Source organism: Capra hircus, chromosome 15 (genome assembly GCF_001704415.2).
Source record: "Capra hircus breed San Clemente chromosome 15, ASM170441v1, whole genome shotgun sequence".
NCBI classification, from domain to species: Eukaryota; Metazoa; Chordata; class Mammalia; order Artiodactyla; family Bovidae; genus Capra; species Capra hircus.
This window is the reverse complement of record NC_030822.1, coordinates 61,684,892-61,710,217: the sequence shown is the minus strand read 5'-3', so window position 1 is coordinate 61,710,217 and position 25,326 is coordinate 61,684,892. Positions and strand designations below refer to the sequence as shown.

The 25,326-nt window shown below is 37.0% G+C and overlaps 1 protein-coding gene across 3 annotated transcripts in view; it reads right to left on the bottom strand.

Moving 5' to 3' along the window:
- ARHGAP20 (Rho GTPase activating protein 20) overlaps window positions 1-25,326 on the bottom strand; it is a 205,789-nt gene that overhangs the window by 50,195 nt on the left and 130,268 nt on the right. For 2 of the 3 annotated variants that reach the window (XM_018059812.1, XM_018059811.1), the window contains exon 4: window positions 12,318-12,467. In XM_018059812.1, coding sequence (XP_017915301.1) covers window positions 12,318-12,467 — 150 coding nt within the window. Of the gene's footprint in view, window positions 1-12,317; window positions 12,468-25,326 lie in introns of those variants that run through there. The other variant, XM_013969522.2, reaches the window with a different exon arrangement.

The following is a 25,326-nucleotide window of genomic DNA, read 5'->3' as shown; positions in this document are numbered from 1 at the left end:
GACTCCCTTAAACCTGGGAGGAGACAGAATCTGTTGTCCGTAAGAGTTGGCTGGGAACCATATGCCACTCAGTTGAGGTGTCTAACGAAACAGAAAGATCCCTGAGGAAATGGTCCTAAGGAATAAGTGGGGAGGCTTGCTTCTAGGAACTAAGGTTTTCATTTTACATCAATAAGAAATTTGCAGCCCACAAGTGGCAAGGAATCAGAACATCTCTGGATGTCAATAAACAACTCTGGGCATAAAAGAGAGAACGTCAGCAGAGATCACAAGAGACTGAAGGTCAGAAGCATTTCATCTGTTTTGAGGACATCATAGAAGTCTCCTGTATTCTGGTTCTAAGAAAACAGGGGTTCCATTAAAAAGAAAATTTGATTTCTTAAAAGCCTAGCTAAATAGGGGCCTAAGATAGATTTTAATTTGATCTATACCTAAACAGGCTTTTGTGGCATACCTGAATTTATAGAATAAGATTCATATTAGCTACCTAAATTAAAATATTACTCTGATTTCTTTTATAGATAGATCATTGTCAGATTTAAATACTTTCATTATCGTCTCAATAATGTTCCCATTTTATTGTACTGTTCCCACTTTATTATTGTATTTGTCTTAAACCCAAGGAGAAGTTCCTATTTTTCTGACAGAGATAGACCCTAGCGTGAATAGCATTCAAATAGTCAATAAGCATCCAAACAGTGATCAGTTCAGTTTTCAGTTCAGTCGCTCAGTCGTGTCTGACTCTTTGCGACCCCATGAATCACAGCATGCCAGGCCTCCCTGTCCATCACCATCTCCCGGAGTTCACTCAGACTTGCGTCCATCAAGTCAGTGATGCCGTTCAGCCATCTCATCCTCGGTCGTCCCCTTCTTCTCTTGCCCCTAGTCCCTCCCAGCATCAAAGTCTTTTCCAATGAGTCAACTCTTCGCATGAGGTGGCCAAAGACTGGAGTTTCAGCTTTAGCATCATTCCTTCCAAAGAAATCCCAGGGCTGATCTCCTTCAGAATGGACTGGTTGGATCTCCTTGCAGTCCAGGGGACTCTCAAGAGTCTTCTCCAACACCACAGCTCAAAAGCATCAATTCTTCGGCACTCAGCCATCTTCACAGTCCAACTCTCACATCCATATATGACTACTGGAAAAACCATAGCCTTGACTAGACGGACCTTAGTCGGCAAAGTAATGTCTCTGCTTTTGAGTATGCTATCTAGGTTGGTCATAACTTTCCTTCCAAGGAGAAAGCGTCTTTTAATTTCATGGCTGTAATCACCATCTGCAGTGATTTTGGAGCCCCCCCAAAATAAAGTCTGACACTGTTTCCACTGTTTCCCCATCTATTTCCCATGAAGTGATGAGACCGGATGCTATGATCTTCGTTTTCTGAATATTGAGCTTTAAGCCAACTTTTTCACTCTCCTCTTTTACTTTCATCAAGAGGCTTTGTAGCTCCTCTTCACTTTCTGCCATAAGGGTGGTGTCATTTGCATATCTGAGGTTATTGATATTTCTCCCGGCAATCTTGATTCCAGCTTGTGTTTCTTCCAGTCCAGCATTTCTCATGATGTACTCTGCATGTAAGTTAAATAAGCAGGGTGACAATATACAGCCTTGACGTACTCCTTTTCCTATTTGGAACCAGTCTGTTGTTCCACGGTAAGCAATTCCTTTTAGTCTGTTTCAAGATATGGCATCTATACCACTTCCCAAGGTAAATCATGGAAAATTCACATTTATTGACTGCTCTTCCCCCAATTTGACTTAATTGGGAATTTCTTAGAGATTCTGACAGTTGATGTCAGTATTCGATTTCAAAACTATTAGTCTACATTTTTGTTTCCTTATAAATATTAGAGTGACTGGCTATGAAAGACTGCTTCTTGAGCTGCTAGCCCAAGAGCATTTTAAAGCGATCATGAACTATATTTTCTTAATATTTATTTATATAAATGATTTCTGATGTTCTTTACTCTTTGGTAAAGATCCAAGCCACTTTCTTGGATCATTTCACTTTGGGCTGAAAAATTTCTGTCAGCATTTTTGTTTTTGTAGTACAGTTCCACTGGCAATAAATTCTTAAGACTTTAAAAATTTTTTATTTCACTTTCATTTCTGAAGGATATTTTTGCTAGATATAGTATTTTAGGTTGAAAGCTTTTTCTTTAAATACCTATTTTTTTAAATTGAAGCATACTTGAATTTAAGTTGAATTCCATTTAACATGTTACAGAAAAATCCAAATGAACTTTGTGGCCAACTCAGTATTATATCTGCTTTAGGTGTACAACACAATGATTGTTTTCTACATTATATCCCATTAAAAGCTACTATATTATTTATAATCCCTGTGCTGTCAATATATCCTTGTTTTTTATCTGTTTTATTCATAGCAGTTTATATCTCTTAATCCCATAGCTGTAATGTGTGCCTCCCCACCTCTCTCCCCTTGCTGGTAACCACAACTTTATTTTCTGTTATCTTTGAGTCTATTTCTGCTTTTGTTATTTCCATTCATTTAATTTCTTGATTCCATGTATAAGTGATATTATACAATATTTATCTTTTGCTGACATATATCACTAAGCATAATATTCTGAAGGTTCATTCATGTTGCTGCAGATGGCAGAACCTCATTCTTTTTTACGTCTGAATAATACTCCACCCTGTGTGTGTGTATATATGCACTGTATCGTTATCCATTCGTCTGTTCATGGACACTTGGGTTGCTTCCATATCTTGACTCTTATAATGACACTATGAACACTGGGTACATGAGTCTTTTTGTTTTGGCTTTTTTTCTGAATGCATATCCAGGAGTAGAACTGCTGGATGCTATAGCAATTCTATTTTTAGTTTTTTTTGAAGAGCCTCCATACTGTTTTCCACAATGGCTGTACCAATTTACATTCTCAACAGAGTACAAGGGTTTCCTTTTATCTACATCCTCGAAAACATTTGTTCTTGTTTATGACAGCCATTCTGAAAAGTGTGAGGTGATATCCCATTATTGTTTTGATTTACATTTCTCTGATAATTAGTGAGGCTGAACACCTTTTCATACGCTGTTAGCTAGCCATCTGAAAGTCATCTTTAGAAAAGTGTCTATTCAGGTCTTCTGCCAATTTTGGACTGTTTGCTTTTTGATACTGAGTTGTATGAGCTGTCTAAATAATTTAGATATCATCCCTTTGTTGAACACATTATTTGCAAATATCTTCTTGCATTCTGTAGGTTGTCTTTTTGTTTTGTCAATGGTCTCCTTTGCTATGTAAGGGCTTTTTAGTTTAAGGGCGTTTCTTTATTTTTGCTTTTATTTTGCCTTAGGAGACAGATCCAAAAAAATATTGTTGCTGTTTATGTCAAAGACTGCTCTGCCTGTATTTTCATCTATGAATTTCATGGTTTCTGGTCTAACATTTAGGCCTTTAATCCATTTTGTCTTTTGAATAATCCATTTTTTTTTTTGTATACAGTATGAAGGGATGTTCTGACCTCATTGTTTTACATATAGATGTACAGTTTTCCTAGTACCACTTGTTGAAGAGACTTTAATCTTTCCATTGTATATTCTTGCCTCCTTTGTAGTAGATTAATTGACCGAAAGTGTGTGGGTTTATTTTTGGGCTCACTATTCTATTCCATTGATCTATGTATCTGTTTTTGGGCCAGGCTCATGCTGTTTTGATTATTGTAGCTTTGTAGTATAATTTGGAGTCTGGGAGGGTAACATCTCTAGCTTTGTTCTTATTTTCTCAAGATTGCTTCGGCAATTCAGGGTCTTTTGTACTTCCATTTGAATATCAGGATTATTTGTTCAGTTCTGTGAAGCCACTTTAACAATATTAATTCATCTAATTGAAGAGCATGGGAGATCTTTCCATTTCCTTATATCAGCTTCAATTTCCTTGAATGTTTTATAGTTTTCAGTGTATAGGTCTCTCACCTCCAAGGTTAAGTTTATTCCTAGGCATTATATTCTTTTTGATATGATTTTAAATGGGACTGTTTTCTTGCTTTCTCTGATAGTTCAGTACTTACATATAGAAAAGCAACAGATTTATGTATCTTAATCTCATATCCCACAACTTTGCTAAATTCATTTATTAGTTCTAATAATTTTGGGTGGAGACTTTAGGGTTTTCTATACATAGTATATTGTCATCTGCAAATAGTGACAGTTTTACTTCTGCTCTTCCTCTTTGGATGCCTTTCATTTCTTTTTCTTGTCTGATTGCTGTGAGTTAGACTTCCAATAGCATGTTAAATAGAAATGGTAAGAGTGGGCATCCCTGACTTTCTTTTTAATTTAGAGGAAAGGCTTTCAGCTTCTCACCATTGAGCATGATATTAGGTATGGGTTTATAAAAATGTTCTTCATTATGCTGAGATATATTCCCTCTAATCCAACTTTGATAAGAGTTTTTTTTTTTTATCATGAGTGGATATTGAATTCTGCCAAATACGCTTTCTGTGTCTCGACACAGAAAGGATTTTTATCCTTCCATTTGTTCCTGTGACATATCACACTGATTGATTTGCAAATTCTGAACTGTCCTTGTGTCCCTGGAATAAATCCTACTTCATCGTGGTGTATGGTTCTTTCTATATACTGTTGGTTCCATTTGCTAATATGTTATTAAGGGTTTTTGCATGTATATTCATCAAAGATACTGGCCTCTAATTTTTTTGGAGCATCTTTGTCTGGTTTTGGCATTAGGGTAATGGTACTCTCAGAGAATGAGTTTGGGAGTGTCTCCTTCAATTTTTTTGGAGAGTTTGAGAAGGACAGATATTAGCTTTCCTTTATATGTTTGGTAGAATTTTCCTGTGAAGCCAGAATTTCCCTGTGAATTCCTAGACTTTTGTTTGCTAGCAGTTTAAAAAAAAATTACAAATTCTATGTTAGTACTAGTGATCGGTCTGTTCAAATTGTTTGTTTACTCCTAATACAGTGGTAGCAGATTTTGTTGGAAATTTGTCTATTTCTTCTATGTTGTCCAATTTGTTGGCATACAATTGTTCACAGAATTCACTGATGATTTTTGTATCTCTATGGCGTAGGGCTTTCCTGGTGGCTCAGAGGTTAAAGCATCTGCCTGCAATGTGGGAGACCCAGGTTCGATCCCTGGGTTGGGAAGCTCCCCTACAACCCACTCCAGTATTCTTGCCTGGAGAATCCCTTGGAGAGAGGAGCCTAGTAAGCTACAGTCCACGGGGTCACAAAGAGTTGGGCACGACTGAGCCACTTCACTTTCATACTTTCATGGCATTGGTTGTTATTTCTCCTCCTTCATTTCTTGTATTTCCTTGGGTCCTCTCCCTTTTCTTCTTGGGGAACCTCATTAAAGGTTTATCGATTCTGTTTATCTTTTCAAAAAACCAGCTCATTGTTTCATTGATCTTTTCTATTTTTTTTGGGGGGGGAGGGACTCTATTTTATTTGTTTCCTTTCTGATCCTTACTATTTCTTTCCTTCTGCTGACTTTGGGGCTTTGTTTGTTCTTCTCTTTCTATTCCTTTAGATGGCAGGTGAGGTTGTATTAGAGATTTTCCTTGTTTCTTGAGGAAGGCCTGTACTGCTATAAGCTTTCCTCTTAAGAGATGCTTTTGCAACATCCTAAAGATTTGGTAGTGCTGTTTCCACTGTTATTTTTCTCAAGGTATTTTCTCATTTCTTCTTTCATTTTATCATTGACCCATTGGATTTTCGGTAGCATGTTGTTTAGTTGCCAAGTATTTGTGCTTGTCATGTTTTTCCGGCTGTAACATGCTGTAATTATTTTCCAGTCATTATTGGAAAAGATGCTTGCTATAATTTTTATCCAATTAAATTTGTTTACACTTGTTTTCTGGCCTAGTATGTGATATATCCTGGAGAATGTTCCATGTACACTTGAAAAGAATGTATATTCTGCTGGTTTTGGTTGGAGTGTGCTGCAGCTATCTAAAAAGTCCACGTGGTTTAGTGTGCCATTTAAGGTCATTGTTGCTTTAATAATTTTCTGTCTGGATGATCTGTCTGTTGATGTAAGTGGGGTATTAACATCCCTTACTATTACTGTATTAATAATATTATTGTCAGTTTCTCCATTTATGTCTTTTAATATTTGCTTTACATGTTCAGGTGCTCCAGTACTGACAGCATATATGTTAATGAGTATAGTATGCTCTACTTGTATTGGTCCTTGTTTTATAAAATAATGCTCTTTTCTGGTCTATTGCTATAGCTTTTAAAAAAATCAATTTTGTCTGTTATAAGTATTACTACTCCAGCTTTCTTGTCTTTTCCATTCATATGAAATACGAAATATCTTTTCCATGTTGTCACTTTCAGCCTGTGTGTCTTTAGTTCTGAAGTGAGTCTCTTTTAGGCAGCATATTGGTGTTTTTTTTTTTTTTAATCCAATTAGCCATCCTATGTCTGTTGATTGGCACATTTAGTCCAGTGACATTTAAGGTAATTACTGAAAGGTGTGTATTCATTGCCATTTTATTATTCTTTTCTGGTTGTTTTTGTAGTTCTTCTCTTGTCATTTCTTCTTTTTCTGTTTCTTCCCTTGTGGTTTTATGATTATCTTTAGTAGCATGCTTGTGCTCCTTTCTTTCTACTTTTTAAGTACCAGTTATAGGTTTTTGATTTGTGGTTATCATGGGGTTCATATATGTTGACCTACAACTACATCTACTTGTTTTAAGCTGTAGTCATTTAAGTTGAAACACATTCTGAAAGATTTATATTTTTTATCCCCCTCTCTGACATTTTCTGCTTTTGATGTCATATTTTACATTTTCATGTTATCCCTTAAGTATTTATTTGTAGTTATAATAGCTACTTTTACAACTGTTTGCCTTTTTATTTTCATACTAGCTCACTTAAGGGGCTTCCCTGGTGGATCAGAGGTTAAAGCGTCTGCCTGCAATGTGGGAGACCTGGGTTTGATCCCTGGGTCGGGAAGATCCCCTGGAGAAGGAAATTCAGTCCCTACTATGTACTTTTCTTAGTGGGATTTTCCCTTTCCTATAGATTCTTATTTATTTTCCACTTAGAGAAAATTCTTTAATTATTTTAGGGTAGGTTTACTATGGATGAACTCTTTCAGTTTTTGCCTTCTGAGAAGTCTTTTATCTCTTCTTTGACTCCAAATGTTAATCTTGCTAAGTATCTCTTCTTTGACTCCAAATGCTAATCTTGCTAAGTATCACAGGTTGCAAGTTATTCCCCTTTAGCACTTTGAATACATCATGTCACTGCCTTCTGTCCTATTTAGGATCCTCCTTGCTTCCTGTACCTGGGTATTTGTTACTCTCTGCAAGTTTGGGAAGTTTTCCACCGTAATTTCATGAAATACAGAGTTTCGATTTCTCCCTCTCTTCTCCTTTTGGGTTACCTATAATATTAATGTTGGTAAGCTTAATTAATGTTATTCCAGAGCTCTCTTAAACTCTTTTCATTTAAACATTTTTTCTGCTCTGATCAGGTATTTATTATTCTGTTTTCCAGATCACACAGTATGCTATCCTTTCTAGTGTATTTTTTAATTTTAGTTATTGAATTCTTCATTTCTAACTGGGTCCTCTTTTATTTTCTAGTTTCTTGTTAAAATTTTTCACTGTGTTCATCTATTTTTCCCTAATCAAGTTAATATTTTTACTATAAATGCTTTGAATTCTTTGTCTGATAAAGTTTATTTCATTACATATTTCTCTCAGGTTTTCTCTTACTTCTTCAACTGAAACCAGTTCCTCTGCCTTTTTCATTATGCTTAACATTTTCAGCCTCTGTGTATTTCGATGAAACACTTACCTATTACATTCTTGAAATGGTGTACTTAGGTGGGAGCATCCCTATACAGACTGTGTATGCCCAGTGCCATTGGTGGCAGAGCTGGATTTGATGTAGATGAAAGTCAGACGTTTCCTCAGTGTGTGCCAGCAGCAATAGCCTTGGTAGTGGATGTGGCTGGAAATGGACAGGTTAGAGCTGAAGCTACTTGGGAGGCAGGACTTCCTCTCTCCTCAATGGATCTCAAATTGCTACAGCAGAAGCCCTGAGATTCAGGCCTGAGCTGGCTCTGTTCCTGTTAAGCGTGTGCTTTCACTTCTCTAAGTACTGGAACCTTTGTTCCAGAGTGGGGCTGTGCTGATGCAAGGGGGGCTCATGTGGGTTCTTGGTTCATGTCAGCCTCAGACAGACATCTGAGCTGTCTCTGATCTGCTGACTGTGCAAGAACCTGCAATTCTTTCCCTTACTCTGCTCATAGGCAGCTGTGGGTCTGAGTCCCCTTTGCCCTCCCTCCTCTGCTGCCTCCACCCTGATGTCCTGTACTGCAGGACAGTTGGGGTCTGTGTGAACTCTCCATATATTGTGGCATGAGCTGTAATGAATCAGGTGTCATCAGAGTTCTGGTCTGCATCTGATGTACTCAAGTAAGCACCAACAGTGGCCACTGCTACCCCACCTAAACATCACCTCACGACCAAGTCACCTTTGGTCAGAACCAAGTTCTGTTCCTAGTCATAGCAGCTCTTGGTCCAGTAGGGAGTTGCAACTGGGGGAAGCAGGGCTTGAGCATTTCTCCAACAGGCCCAAATCATGCACCACTGAGGTGGTTAGGGAAAACGAGCAGCCCCTAGAGCAGTCCTCTATCAGCCTTCTCCACTCTGCCTCAGAAGCAAGCCAGCTTATGAGTGTGTATGTGTGTCTTTGTGTGTGAGTGAGTGTGTACATGCATGCAAGCAGAGTCCAGGTTTCCCACAGCATTCTTGTTAGTTCCAGCAGTTCCCCAACCAGCCAAGAGGGCTGGTCTCCCCTGTGTAGGATGCCAGGAGTGGGATGCCCAATCTGTGGTTTGAACTGCTCACTCCCCAGGGCAGGTCTCTGCCCGTGGAATCTCCCTTTTTCTCTGAGGATACTCTTGGTGGCAAGCTCCCAGCCTGATCACTTTTCTTTTCCTCCTGATTACGTGTGGATCTTTCTTACAGCCTTGGCTGTACAGGAGTCTTTTTGCCAGTTTTCAGCGAGAATCATTCCACACGTAGATGTGGAATAATCTACATGGGCGAAGGTAAGTTCCACATCCTCCTACTGTGCCACTTTGATCAATCTTGAGTCTTTAAATACTCTTAAAGATGCTATTCCATTGATCTCTGAAACAGCCATAATTTCTGATGAGAAAACCACAGTGATGCAAACTGTTGTTCTACTGTATGTAATGTGTTGTTTTTTTTCTGGCTGCTTTCATGATTTTCTCTTATATTTGGTTTATAGCAGTTTGTCTACAAATAAATAGGTGAAGCTTTATTCATATTACTCCCATTCACGGTTCACAGAGCTCACTGAATCTGTACATACATGTCTTTCACCAAATTTGGGAGATTTTCAAATCATTATTTCTAAAATATTTGTTCTGCCGCATTCCTTCTCTCTCCTTTCCAGAATTCCCATTACATGTATATTATATATTTTGGCTTTCCTCCAAGTCTCTGATGCATTTTTGATTAAATATCTTTTTTCCTCTCTTCCTCAGATTAGATAATCTCTGTTGATATACTTTCAAATTCACTGAGTTATTTCTCTTTCATTTCCATTTTGCAACTAAAGCCACAGAGAGAATTTTTAAAAATTTAAGATATTATAATTTTTAGTTCTAGAATTTTCACTCGGCTTTTGAAAAATATTTTCTATTTCTCTGCTAAGATTTCCTATCTTTTCACTCATTTCAATTGGCTTTTTCTTTTACCTACTGAGCACAGTTGTAAGAGTTGCTTGTAAGTTCTTTTATAGCAATTCCAACCAATAGATCATCTCATGATTGGCTTCTATTTATTACCTTTTTCCTTTCTAGATACTTCATAGATTAAAAAACTTCAGATAATACTCTAGACATTATAAATATCTTATTCTGGAGACTCTGAGTTTTGTTATATTTGCAAAATAATGTTGTTTTAACAGACAACTCATTTTATTCGATTCAAGCTGAAAATCCTACCTCTCCTGTGTTCAGCAGCAACTCAGTACAAGTCTTTCAGCCTTAGCTTGAATTCCATGCATATGTGGTTCAGCATTCAGCTGGGCAGAGTCAAAACAGAAAATGTGGAGCTTCCTTTTTCTGTTACTCTTCTTTCTGAGATTTCCTCCCTCAAGTTCTTGCGGCTGTGGCTGACCCAAACTCTGTACTTCAGTGTTTCAGCCCAGAATGCCTGAGTTTTTGTCGGTTTAGATGCCCTGCACCATGATTTGACTGCAGCCTGCCCTAAGGCTAATGCCTTAAAAGCAGGAAACTCATGCAGTGCTGATGCCTTGTTTCAAGTTTCAATTCTTCCCTAAAATTTTGCCAACATTTTGTTCACTTTCCAGAACCTTCAGGAGGTTGTTGCTTATATTTTGTTCAGAGTTTACAGTTGTTATCTGTAGAGTGGTCAGTCTGTTAAGACCTCACTCTGCCATACCAGAGTCTGAACTCTTCCACACTACTATTTTTTTTAAAGAGTAATATTTGAATTTCAAGACAGGTTTAGATTTTCAGGAAAGTTGCAAAGATAGTACAGAGAATCCCTATATACCTCTCACCCAGTTTTTGTTTCTTCTAATGTTATCCTCTCACATTATCATGGCACATCCATCAACCTAGGAAACCAATATTGGTGCATTACCATTAACTACACTACTGACTTCAGATTTCACCAGTGTTTCCATTAATGTCCTTTCCCTATTTTCTATTGTAGTATACCACGTAGCAGATTCAGATATCATGTCTCCTTAGTGACCTTTACTGTGCCTTTTCATGTTTTGTTTTTTGATTTTTTTTTGATTGTGACAATTTTGAGGCTTACTGGTCAGGTAACTCTATAGAACATTCCTCACTTTGGGCTTATCTGACATTTTTCTTGTGATTAGACTGGGGCTATGGGTATTGGAGACAAATACCACAGAAGCTCCTCAATACACTAACAAAGCATAGATGATGTCCACACGACATCACTAGGAATGCTAACTTAGTCATTCAGTTAAAGTACTATACTTTTTGAGGAACTATTTTATAAATTATTCAATATTTTCCCTTCTCCTTAAAAAAGTTTTATGGAAACTCCTCATTTAAAGAAAAGACATAATGTAGTCTCACCCTTCACTTGAAATCCCTTCCTTTCAGCTGTAAACACCAGGGAGATTAAACAATATGAAACGACAATATTTAGAGAAGCTTGTCATGGAAAAGAAGACACAAGGAGAATGATACAAATGTATGTTTCTTCTAAATAAATTCTTAAAATCCTGTGGTAGGTCAATAGTGCATAATAGAATTTAATGGCATGCCTTTCCTTTATTAGAAGATTAACAGTTTCAAAAAAATAGTTATTTGGTTTTAAAATGATGCCTGAGGAATTGGATGGTAATGAGGAAGAAGAAAGAAAAATGTGTACTTGAAATAAAAACCAGCTCTTTTAGGTGTAAAACAAATACTGAACATGCCATTGTTCAATATCGTAAGTCTGAGTTTTTGTATGCTCACTCTAAACACAAAAGTGTCAATTTAGCCTGTTCAGATAAAAGCACAAAGATTCTCTCTTCATGCATTCTCCAACTCCATCCCAGCCAAGGAATAAGTCTTAGGAAACTGACTTTCATTCCTTGAATTCATAAATCTGGTTTTGATTGTCACACCTCTGTAGATACCAAGTTAGAACATGATGTGCAGTTAGGAACCACATTATTTCATTACATTAAATTTATTTCTATAATTATAAACTATTTTTAAAGAAAATCTGGGAGTATAAATTGGTTATTCAAGCTTAATTGGAGTGTTTTATAGAATTTGTTTCAGTAAAACATCTGTTTCAGTGGTTTAAAAAGCTAACTTGAAAACTCAATATATAAAACAGTGCCTAAGCATGAGGGAAGGGAATACTGGAGAGGGAGGTCCTAGAACTCTGATTACTCATCCTCTTCCATGGTGTTAGAGGTGTTTAAGTAGCCCCTTTAAAAAGTCACAGCTCAAACCAAGGTAAATGCTTTCAAGAGTTCTCAATATTTACCATTACCTTTCACATCTTTTAATAAAACACTCTTTGGGAGAAACATGAAGCATACAGGTGTCTTTATTGAGGGTGTGCCAAAACATGAATTATTGGCTTTAGAATACAAATGAACTTCTCTATAAAATAGAATAGATCAATCAGAATAAAATATTTTTCTTTAAAAAATTATGGGAACAAAACTGAATTATCTTTTTTTCCTCTCCATTCTAGAAATTACATAGCTGTCTGTATTTCACAGTAGCAAACTCATGTGAATAATATAAGACAAGCTATGGTTCTCACCTGAAAGTGGCCACAAAGTTCACTGTGGGCCAGCCCAAGACAAAGGATTTCATGGCATTGGTGTTGCCTTCTCCCACTTCATCCACACAGCTTGCTGTCCACATGTCACTTAATTTTATTTTATTTTTTATCTTAAAGTTATTGTTATATCTAGAAAGAGAAAAACCAGATAGGATTTCTTGTTATTTTGTTTCTTAAATTTTATGAGAACTTCCATACACGTGATAAGAAGACAGTTTTACTAACCATAGGCAAAGAAGGTCTAATTCATTGTTTTTACCTTCAGTGAATTGTAACATGTTTGGTTACCTTAGCCTAAAAAGGCCTTTGAAACATATGACATATTGGTCCTGATGCTTGCATTTATGGTAGCAAATAGCCATAAACTGGCAATTTTATTTTCTATAAGTTGAGCATTGCATTTGGATTAAAAATCCAATTTTAAACTTATTGCTGTTATAAAAAGTTAATTCATTTATTACTTATAACTTGTTTATTTCCAAAAATATATAAATGTCTGGGTAGAGATTAAACATAATTTATCAAAATATTTATAAAATTTCCACCTTGTATACACTAAAGATATAACCAGGAATTAGAGAAATTTATAATGCATTTCCAACTGAGTAGCTGTATGACTTTCTAGTCTTTACAAGCAAAGATTATTTTAAATTTCCTTAAAAAAATTTTTTTTCTTACCACCTCCCTTATATTGTGGCTAAAACTGAAAAAAACTATAGCCTAAAAATAGACCTTAAACTAAACTGGAAAAAAAGAGGCCAGGAAGTAATATTTAAAGTAGAGTTGATATAATTGATATTTATCTCTGGATACCCAGAAAGTGATCTACTTTTAAGCTGGCAATGAAACTGCTTTTTGAATTTTTATCTAATCCTCCTTACGACCCTGGTATTGAAACCATCATTCTCTTGACCTACTTTACAGATTTAATGCTTATAATGGACCTGAGACTTAAACAGTTAGAAGGCACTGGTTAAGGATAAAGAGAATGCCCTAGGAAACCTCAGTACTTTCTATCATTCAGAACCATTTACAGAAACACTAAAAGCTAAAATGAAAATCAAAGATACTTCATATTCCTAAAACTCCTCATGGAATATTTAAAGCTAAAATTCTTCAGTAGAATTTATAAAATGAAACAGGATTTTTTAGGAGCCTTTACATGAATGATAATCTAGATTCAAAGCCTAATCTATATTTCCTATAAGGCAAACAGTGTAAATATAATAGAAAAGTGCCTTGTGGCATAATGACTTCATTCTTTATTTCAATATTTTCCATCCTATTGCTATAAATCATTAGATTTTTTTAAAGTAAAATCTTACTTTTTCTCTTAAAAATCTTACTTCTTGATGGCAGCTATTTAAGGTAATATAAAATTGAAACTATGAATCTTTTGGGAGGAACAGTGTGTTTTTGTATCTGCCTTTATACATATTGAGTTTTTTTTTTTTAATGCAGGCCTCTCTTATATTAGAAACATCAGATACCATGTGGGAACTTGTATATCTATTCATCTGGAAAAAAGTCATTCCAATAATGCCTTCCCTAGATCAATAAACTGTCAAGACTGTCTACTTCCTTATATTAATACAAAAAAACAAGGAGCTATCTAAAAGTGAAAACACTTTCATTCTAACGGTCAATACTTATTGAGAACTTATCAGTTCTCAATAAGTATTACCAGTAATTTTACCAGTAACTGTAACTCAATAACTTTACCAGTAATTGTTAACATGTTACACATATTAGTTTAATCCTCAAACAGTTTTATAGACAAGAAAATGTTGTCACAGGGAGACTAAGTAATTTGCTAAAAGTCCAACAGATTAACTAGCAGAGCTAGAATCTGAACCTGAGCAGGGTTGACTCTTGAGCTTTCTTATGCTCATAACCATTATGTATCTATAAAAAGTCCTGCGGACATGGCCATTCTTAAAAAGCACCTGGAGGGGACTGTGTCTCCATGAAGTTTTCTTCAGCTTTATTATCTTAAACCTTCAGTTCAGTTTAGTTGCTCAGTCCTGTTTAACTCTGCAACCCCATGGACTACAGCAAGCCAGGCTTCTCTGTCTATCACCAACTACCAGAGCTTACTCAAACTCATGCTCATCAAGTCGGTGATGCCACCCAACCATTTCATCCTCTATCATCCCCTTCTCCTCCCACCTTCAATCCTTCCCAGCATCAGGGTCTTTTCCATTGAGTCAGTTCTTTGCATGAGGGGGCCAAAGTATTGGGGTTTCAGCTTCAGCATCAGTCCTTCCAATGAATATTCAGGACTGGTTTCCTTTAGGTTAGACTGGTTGCATCTCCTTGCTGTCCAAGGGACTCTCAAGACTCTTCTTCAACACCACAGTTCAAAAGCATCAATTCTTTTGCGCTCAGCTTTCTTTAGAGTCCAATTCTCACATCCATACATGACTACTAGAAAATCCATAGCTTTGACTAGATGGACTTTTGTTGAAGTAATGTCTCTGATTTATAACAGGCTGTCTAGGTTGGTCATAGCTTTTCTTCCAAAGAGCAAACGTCTTTTAATTTCATGGCTATAGTCACCATCTGCAGTGATTTTGGAGCCCCTCAAAATAAAGTCTCTCACTGTTTCCACTGTTTCCCCATCTATTTGCCATGAAGTGACTGAACCAGTTGCCATGATCTTAGTTTTCTGAATGTTGAGCTTTACGCCAACTTTTTCACTCTCCTCTTTAACTTTTATCAAGAGGCTCTTTAGTTCTTCACTTTCTGCCATAAGGGTGGTATCATCTGCATATCTGAGGTTATTGATATTTCTCCCGGCAATTTTGATTCCAGCTTGTGATTCATCCAGCCCAGCATTTTGTATGATGTACGCTGCATATACGTTAAATAAGCACAGAGACAACATGCAGCCTTGACGTACTCCTTTCCCAATTTTGAACCAGTGTGTTGTTCCATGTCCAGTTCTAACTGTTGCTTCTTGACCTGCATACAGATTTCTCAGGAGGCAGGTAAGGTGGTCTGGCATTCCCATGACTTTAAGAATTTTTCACAGTTTGTTGTGATCCACACAGTCAAAGGCTTTGACATAGTCAATAAAGCAGAAGTAGATGTAGATGTTTTTCTGGAACTCTCTTGCTTTTTCGATGATCCAATTGATGTTGACAATTTGATCTCTGATTCCCTTGCCTTTTCTAAATCCAGCTTGAACATCTGGAAGTTCATGGTTCACATACTGTTGAAGCCTGGCTTGGAGAATTTTGAGCATTACTTTGTTAGTATGTGAGATTAGTGCAATTGTGTGGTACTTTGAACATTCTTTGGCATTGCCTTTCTTTGGGATTGGAATGAAGATTGACTTTTTTCCAATCCTATGGCCACTGCTGAGTTTTCCAAATTTGCTGGCATGTTGAGTGCAGCACTTTCACAGCATCATCTCTTAGGATTTGAAATAGCTCAACTGGAATTCCATCACCTCCACTAACTTTGTTCATAGTGATGCTTCCTAAGGCCCACTTGACTTCTCATTCTAGGATGTCTGGCTCTAGATGCATGATCACACCATCATGGTTATCTGGGTCATGAAGATCTTTTTTGTATAGTTCTTCTGTATATTCTTGTCACTCTTCTTAATATCTTCTGCTTCTATTAGGTCCATACAATTTCTGTCCTTTATTGTTCCCATCTTTACATGAAATGTTCCCTTGGTATCTCTAATTTTCTTGAAGATATCTCTAGTCTTTCCCATTCTATTGTTTTCCTCTATTTCTTTGCATTGATTACTGAGGAAGGCTTTCTTATCTCTCCTTGCTATTCTTTGGAACTCTGCATTCAAATGGGTATAGCTTTCCTTTTCTCCTTTGCCTTTAGTTTCTCTTCTTTTCTCAGTTATTTATAAGGCCTCCTCAGACAACCGTTTTGTCTTTTGCATTTCTTTTTCTTGGGGATAGTCTTGATCACTGCCTCCTGTACAATGCCATGAACCTTTGTCCATAGTTCTTCACGAAGTCTATCACATCTAATCCCTTGATTCTATTTGTCACTTACACTGTATAATCGTAAGGAATTGGATTTAGGTCAAATCCCTTAGAAGAAATGGAGTAGCCACATAGTCAACAAGAGAGTCCAAAATGCAGTATTTGGATGCAACCTCCAATATGACAGAATGATCTCAGTTCGTTTCCATGGCAAACCATTCAGTATCACAGTAATCCAAGTCTATGTCTCAACCAGTAATGCTGAAGAAGCTGAAGTTGAAAGTTTTTATGAAGATCTACAAAAACTTCTAGAACTAACACCCCAAAACGATGTCCTTTTTATTAGGACTGGAATGCAAAGGTAGGAAGTCAAGAGATACCTGGAGTAACAGGCAAATTTGGTTTTGGAGTACAAAATGAAGCAGGGCAGAGGCTAAGAGAATTTTGCCAAGAGAACACACTGGTCATAGCAAACAATTTCTTCCAACAACACAAGAGACAACTCTACACATGGACATAACCAGATGGTTAATACCTGTATCAGATTGACTATAGTCTTTGCAGCCAAAGATGGAGAAGCTCTATACAGTTAGCAAAAACAAGACTGGGAGCTGACTGTGGCTCAGATCATGAACTACTTATTGCCAAATTCAGACTTAAATTGAAGAAAGTAGGGAAAACCACTAGACCATTCAGGTATGACCTAAATCTTAAACCTTACTCTTCTAAATCTCCTTACCTACAAGGCTTTCTGATGGGACTCATTTTTTTTATGGACTTGGGGGACAAATCTCATGAACATTTATGTCCATAAAGCTAGAAGTACTAGCTTAAAAATATTTAAAACTAGCATTTCCATTTATATTAAGATGGAGAGCCTTAGGGTCACAGTGTGTTTCTTCAGATTTTTCACTTTAATTTTTAATAGTATTAGATTATTCCAATAGAAATTTAAAAGTATGAATTCTAGATTTCACTCCATTCCAAGATGGAGATGTTCTATTAAATACATTTTGGGGTAGAGAACATATTATATTCCATGAGTGTCTGATGGTAATCCTTTTAGTAATGAATTAATAATTGGAACTTTTTTCTCCGCATCTTTTTGACCTACACAGAATTCATCATTACTTCCATATTTCTTTCAGGAAATAGAATATGAGAATAGTTATGGTTTAAGAGAGTATGAACTAACTATCTCCATTTCCTTGTGTATGCTCAGTCGCGCCTGACTTATTGTGACCCCATGGACTGTAACCCATCAGACTTCTCTGTCCATGGACTTCCTGAGGCAAGAATACTGGAGTGAGTTGCCATTTCCTTCTGCAGGGGATCTTCCCAATTCAGGGATCAAACACGTGTCTTTTGTGTCTCCTGCATTGGAAGGTGGATTCTTTATCATTGTGCCACCTGAGAAGCCCTTTTATTTCCTTTTTTGTATATCCAAATAGGTGCTCTAAGGCTATTAACACAGGGGATATATCAGCTTCTTTCTAAATACAGTGATGCTCAAACATTGTTTTAAAAAATGTAAAGACCCAATTCTATAGGAAAATAAATTTTAATTTACCTTTCTAATGAATATCAAAAGTGGTCCTTAAGGTCACATCTAGCTTTAATATTAATACTTGTTTAATTCAATATGGAAAAGAATGACAATAAACTCAAAAACAATTTTAGGCAAACACTGTCAACATTCTACATGAAATGGAGTAAATAAAATACCTTAGCCAAAGAAAGACTTTTAAAACATTCTGTATTATTGTACTCAATAAAATCCACTTATTTTGACTAAATAAATATGTGGCAGTTGGCCAACTATTTATCCCCCCTGAGTTTATTTCTATAGTATCAACTTAAGGACTGAAAGCAGTTTCCAAATGGAGCCTGAAGATGAGCTGAGGCAATACTGAACATAAGGTAGTTAGTCTGGTCACTAAGTATATTAAGTACTAAATAACTCAGTTATTTACAACTGAGTAATAAAAGTGATAGGGAGGACATAGGTTTAGTGTATCAGGGGACTATTTCTTGGTCGCTATTTCAGAAAGAATAAATTATCTCTTATTAAGAAGGATCTGTCAGTATATTAAAATGTTTGATACACATATATATATATGTATATATCAGCAATTTCCTGAACAACTGTGGTAAAAATTTTGCAAGATGGCAGATTTTATTTGTTGTTTAATTGCTGAGTCAAGTCCACTTCTTTGCAACCCCATGGACTGCAGCACACCAGGGTTCTTTATCCTCCTCTGTCTCCTGGAGTTTGCTTAAATTTATGCCCATTGAGTCAGTGATCCTATACTGATATCAGTACTCAACAGTAATGATTATCTCCTCAAATATACGTTTTCTCTATGTTCATGCCCTCACAAAATTAATTTAGACCACTCATACTCTTTAATATCCCCAACAACTACAGATAGTTATCTCCTCAAATATACGTTTTTTCTATGTCAAGGAGAGAGTTCATGCCCTCACAAAATTAATTTAGATCACTCATACTCTTCAATATCCCCAACTATAGATAGTACTTAAAAATTCAACAATCCCACTTCTGTATATTTATCAAAGAACTGAAATCAGGATCTAGAAGAGATACTAGCACTTTCACGTTCAATTAAGCACTATTTACAATAGGCAAGATGTGGAATAGTATTGTGTAAATGTGTAAATGGCTATGGTTTTTCCAGTGGTCATGTATGGATGTGAGAGTTGGACTGTGAAGAAAGCTGAGCGCTGAAGAACTGATGCTTTTGAACTGTGGTGTTGGAGAAGACTCTTGAGAGTCCTTGGACTGCAAGAGATCCAACTAGTCCATTCTGAAGGAGATCAGCCTTGGGATTTCTTTGGAAGGAATGATGCTAAAGCTGAAACTCCAGTACTTTGGCCACCTCATGCGAAGAGTTGACTCATTGGAAAAGACTCTGATGCTGGGAGGGATTGGGGGCAGGAGGAGAAGGGGATGACCAAGGATGAGATGGCTGGATGGCATCACTGACTCGATGGATGTGAGTTTGAGTGAACTCCAGGAGTTGGTGATGGACAGGGAGGTCTGGCATACTGCAATTCATGGGGTCGTAAGGAGTCGGACACGACTGAGCGACTGAACTGAACTGAACTGAACTGCATCCCTGGAATAAATCCCACTTGATCACAATGTAAGATCTTTTCTTTGTACTGTTTAATTCAGTTTCCTAATATTTTGTTAAGGATTTTTGCATGTATATTCATCAAGGATATTGGCCTGTAATTTTCTTTTCTCTTTTTTAGTGTCTCAGTCTAGTTTAGTATCAAGGTAATGGTGGCCTTGGAGAATGAGTTTGGGAGACTGAGGACGAAAGGAATTAGCTCTTATTTATATGTTTGGTGGAATTTCCCTGTGAAGTCATCTGGTCCTGGACTGTTGTTTGCTAGTAGATTTTTTAAAATTACAAATCCAATTTCAGTACTAGTAATCAATCTGTTCAAACTGTCTGTTTTCTCTTGATACAGTGTTAGCAGGTTGTATGTTTTTCAACATTTGCATATTTTTTCTATGTTGTCTAATTTGTTGGCATACAACTATTCACAGAATTCTTTTTTTTTTTTTTTTTGTTATCTCTGTGGTATTGATTGTTATTTCTCCTCTTTCATTTCTTTTTTGTGTCCTGTCCCTTTTCTTCTTGATGAGTCTAGCTAACAGTTTATCAATTTTATCTTTTCAAAAAATTGGCTATTTCACTGGTCTCTTTGCGACCCCATGAATTGCAGCATGCCAGGCCTCCCTGTCCATCACCAACTCTCGGAGTTCACTCAGACTCACATCCATCGAGTCGGTGATGTCATCCAGCCATCTCATCCTCTGTTGTCCCCTTCTCCTCCTGCCTCCAATCCCTCCCAGCATCAGAGTCTTTCCCAATGAGTCAACTCTTTGCATGAGGTGGCCAAAGTATTGGAGTTTGAGCTTTGGCGTCATTCATTTCAAAGAACACCCAGGACTGATCTTGAGAATGGATTGGTTGGATCTCCTTGCAGTCCAAGGGACTCTCAAGAGTCTTATCCAACACCACAGTTGAAAAGCATCAATTCTTTGGTGCTCAGCTTTCTTCACAGTCCAACTCTCACATCTATACATGACTACTGGAAAAACCATAGCCTTGACTAGATGGACCTTTGTTGGCAAAGTAATGTCTCTGCTTTTCAATATGCTATCTAGGTTGGTCATAACTCTTTTCAAGGAGTAAGCGTCTTTTAATTTCATGGCTGCAATCACCATCTGCAGTGATTTTGGAGCCCAAAACAGGTTAGGTTGTTTATTTGAGATTTTACTTGTTTCCTAAGGAAGGCCTGTATTGATGTTAGCTCCCCATAGAACTCTGTGTGTTAGTCACTCAGTCATGTCCAACTCTTTGCAACCCCATGGACTGTGGCCCGCCAGGCTTCTCTGTCCATGGGATTCTCCAAGCAAGAATACTGGAGTGGATTGCTATTCCTTTCTCCAGAGGAACTTCCCAAACCAGGGATCAAATCCTGGACTCCTGCATTGCAGGCAGGTTCTTTACCATTTGAGCTACAGGGAAGTTACATACAACTGCTCTGCTGCATATCATAAATTCAGAAGCATTGTTTCCATTTTTATTTGTCTCAAGATACTTTCTGATTTCTTCATCAGCCCATTGGTTTTCTGTAGCACACTGTTTACTCTCCATGTATATGTGATTTTCCCATTTTTCTTTTTGTAATTGATTTCAAGTTTCATACAGTTGTGATTGGAAGATAGTTGATATAACTTCTCTCCTGTTAAAATCTGTTGACACTTGTATTTTGGCCTAGAATGTGAACTATCCTGGAGAAGGTTTTACATGTACATCAAAAGAATGTGTATTTTGCTGGTGTTTTGATTGGAGTGTGCTATTGTTCAGTCACTCAGTCCCGACTCTTTGCAACCTCACGGACTGCAGCACGCCAGGCCTCCCTGTTCATCACCATCTCCTGGAACTTGCTCAAACTCATGTCCATTGAGTTGGTGATGCCATCCAACCATCTCATCCTCTGTTGTTCCCTTCTCCTTCTGCCTTCAATCTTTCTCAGCATCAGGGTCTTTTCTAATGAGTTGGCTTTTTGCATTAAGTGGCCAAAGTATTGGCACTTCAGCTTTAGCATCAGTCCTTCCAATGGTTTGATCTCCTTACAGTCCAAGGGACTCTCAAGAGTCTTCTCCAACACCACAGTTCAAAAGCATCAATGCTTCGGCACTCAACCTTCTTTATGGTCCAATTCTCACATCCACACATGACTGCTGGAAAAACCATGGCTTTGACTGTATGGACCTTTGTTGGCAAAGGAATGTCTCAATTTTTAATATGCTATCTAGGTTTGTCATAGCTTTTCTTCCAAGGAGTAAGCATCTTTTAATTTCATGGCTGCAGTCACCATCTGCAGGGATTTTTGAGTGTGCTATAGCTATCTATTAAGCCCACCTGGTATATTAAACCATTTAAGACCACTGTTGTCTTAATAATTTTGTCTGAATGAACTATCCTTTGAGGTAAGTGGCGTGTTAATATCTCCGACTATTACTGTAGTATTGTCAGTTTCTCCCTTATGTCTTTTAATAGTTGCCTGATATATTTAGGTGCTCCTGTATTGGGTCCATGTATGTCAATCAGTATAATATCTTCTTCTTGTATTGATCCCTTTATTATAAAATAATGCCTGTCTTTGTCTTTTGTTAAATAGCTTTGTTTTAAAGTCTAGTTTATCTATATGAGTACTGCTACTCTAGCTTTCTTTTTTTTCCCATTTGCATGAAATATCTCTTTCTATCCCCTCACTTTCAGGCTGTTTGTGTCATTAGCTCTGAAGTGAGTCTCATGTAGGTTCATATAGATGGATCTTGGATTTTTAATCCCATCAGTCAGTCTACTTTTCTGATGTATTTTTTCCAATCACATTTAACGCCATTATTGATAGGCAGGTTCTCTTACTGCCTTTTTGTTACTTGTTTTCTGGTTGTTTTGTAGTTTGCTGTTCCTTTTTTTCTTCTGTTTGCTATTTTTCCTGTGGTGTGATGACTTTCTTCAGTGGAATGTTTGTATTACTTTTTTTGTTATTAGTGTTTATTTATCTATTGTAGGTGTTTGGTTTGTGATTACCATGGGGCTCATATACTGCCTTGTACCAACTTATTTTATTTTTTTAAAATTTATTTTAACTGGAGGCTAATTACTTTACAATATTGTATTGGTTTTGCCATATTTTGACATGAATCCACCACGGGTGTACACGTGTTCCCCATCCTCAACCCTCCTCCCACCTCCCTCCCTATACCATCCCTCTGGGTTATCGCAGTGCACCAGCCCCAAGTATCCTGTATCATGCATCAAACCTGGACTGGCAATTCGTTTCACCTATGATATTATACATGTTTCAATGCCATTCTCCCAAATCATCCCACCCTCTTCCTCTCCCACAGAGTCCAAAAGACTGTTCTATACATCTGTGTCTCTTTTGCTGTCTCACATACAGGGTTATCTTTACCATCTTTCTAAATTCCATATATATGTATTAGTATACTGTATTGGTGTTTTTCTTTCTGGCTTATTTCACTCTGTATAATCAGCTCCAGTTTCATCCACCTCATTAGAACAGATTCAAGTGTATTCTTTTTAATGGCTAACACTCCATTGTGTATATGTACCACAGCTTTCTTATCCATTCATCTGCTGATGGACATCTAGGTTGCTTCCATGTGCTGGCTATTATAAACAGTGCTGCGATGAACATTGGGTTACACGTGTCTCTTTCAGTTCTGGTTTCCTCAGTGTATATGCCCAGCGGTGGGATTGCTGCGACGTATGGCAGTTCTATTTCCAGTTTTTTAAGGAATCTCCAAATGGTTCTCCATAGTGGCTGTACTACTTTCCATTCCCACCAACAGTGTAAGAGGGTTCCCTTTTCTCCACACCCTCTCCAGCATTTATTGCTTGTGGACTTTTGGATAGCAGCCATTCTGACTGGCGTGAAATGGTACCTCACTGTGGCTTCGATTTGCATTTCTCTGATAATGAGTGATGTTGAGCATCTTTTCATGTGTGTGTTAGCCATCTGTATGTTTTCTTTGGAGAAATGTCTGTTTACTTCTTTGGCCCATTTTTTGATTGGGTTGTTTATTTTTCTGGAATTGAGGTGCATAAGTTGCTTGTATATTTTTGAGATTCTTTGTCAGTTGCTTCGTTTGCTATTATTTTCTCCCATTCTGAAGGCTGTCTTTTCACCTTGCTTATAGTTTCCTTTGTTGTGGAAAAGCTTTTAATTTTAATTAGGTCCCATTTGTTTATTCTTGCTTTTATTTCCAGTATTCTGGGAGGTGGGTCTTAGAGGATCCTGCTGTGATGTATGTCAGAGAGTGTTTTGCCTATGTTCTCCTTTAGGAGTTTTATAGTTGCTGGTCTTACATTTAGATATTTTAGATTTTGAGTTTATTTTTGTGTATGGTGTTAGAAAGTGTTCTAGTTTCATTCTTTTACAAGTGGTTGACCAGTTTTCCCAGCATTACTTGTTAAAGAGATGGTTTTTTCTCCATTGTATATTCTTGCCTCCTTTGTCAAAGATAAGGTGTCCATAGATGTGTGGATTTATTTCTGGGCTTTTTATTTTGTTCCATTGATCTGTATTTCTGTCTTTGTGCCAGTACCATACTGTCTTGATGACTGTGGCTTTGTAGTAAAGCCTGAAGTCAGGAAGGTTGATTCCTCCAGTTCCATTCTTCTTTCTGAAGATTGGTTTGGCTATTCAAGGTTTTTTGTATTTCCATACAACTTGTGAAATTATTTGTTCTAGTTCTCCAAAAACTACCATTGGTAGCTTTATAGGGATTGCATTGAATCTATAGATTGCTTTGGGTAGTATACTCATTTTCACTATATTGATTCTTCCGAACCATGAACACAGTATATTTCTCCATCTATTAGTGTCCTCTTTGATTTCTTTCACCAGTGTTTTATAGTTTTCTATATATAGGTCTTTTGTTTCTTTAGGTAGATATATTCCTAAGTATTTTATTCTTTTTGTTGCAATGGTGAATGGAATTGTTTCCTTAATTTCTATTTTCTCACTATTAGTGTACAGGAATGCAAGGGATTTCTGCGTGTTAATTTTATATCCTGCAACTTACTATATTCATTGATTAGCTCTAGTAATTTTCTGATGGAGTCTTTAGGGTTTTCCATGTAGAGAATCATGTCATTTGCAAACAGTGAGAGTTTTACTTCTTCTTTTCCAATTTGGATTCCTTTTCTTTTTCTGCTCTGATTGCTGTGGCCAAAACTTCCAAAACTATGTTGAATAGTCGTGGTGAGTTGGCACCCTTGTCTTTTTCCTGACTTTAGGGGAAATGCTTTCAATTTTTCACCATTGAGGATAATGTTTGCTGTTGATTTGTCATATATAGGTTTTATTATGTTGAGGTATGTTCCTTCTATTCCTGCTTTCTGGAGAGTTTTTATCATAAATGGATGTTGAATTTTGTCAAAGGCCTTCTCTGCATCTATTGAGATAATCATATGGCTTTCATTTTTCAATTTGTTAATGTAGTATATTACATTTGATTGATTTGCAGATATTGAAGAATCCTTGCATCCCTGGGATAAAGCCCATTTAGTCATGATGTATGATCTTTTTAATGTGTTGTTGGATTCTGATTGCTAGAATTTTGTTAAGGATTTTTCCATCTATGTTCATCAGTGATATTGGCCTGTAGTTTTCTTTTTTGGTGGCATCTTTGTCAGGTTTTGGTGTTAAGGTGATGGTAGCCTCATAGAATGAGTTTGGGAGTTTACCTTCCTCTGCAATTTTCTGGAAGAGTTTGAGTAGGATAGGTGTTAGCTCTTCTCTAAATTTTTGGTAAAATTCAGCTGTGAAGCCATCTGGACCTGGGCTTTTGTTTGCTGGAAGATTTCTGATTACAGTTTCAATTTCCATGCTTGTGATGGGTCTGTTAAGATTTTCTATTTCTTCCTGGTTCAGTTTTGGAAAGTTGTACT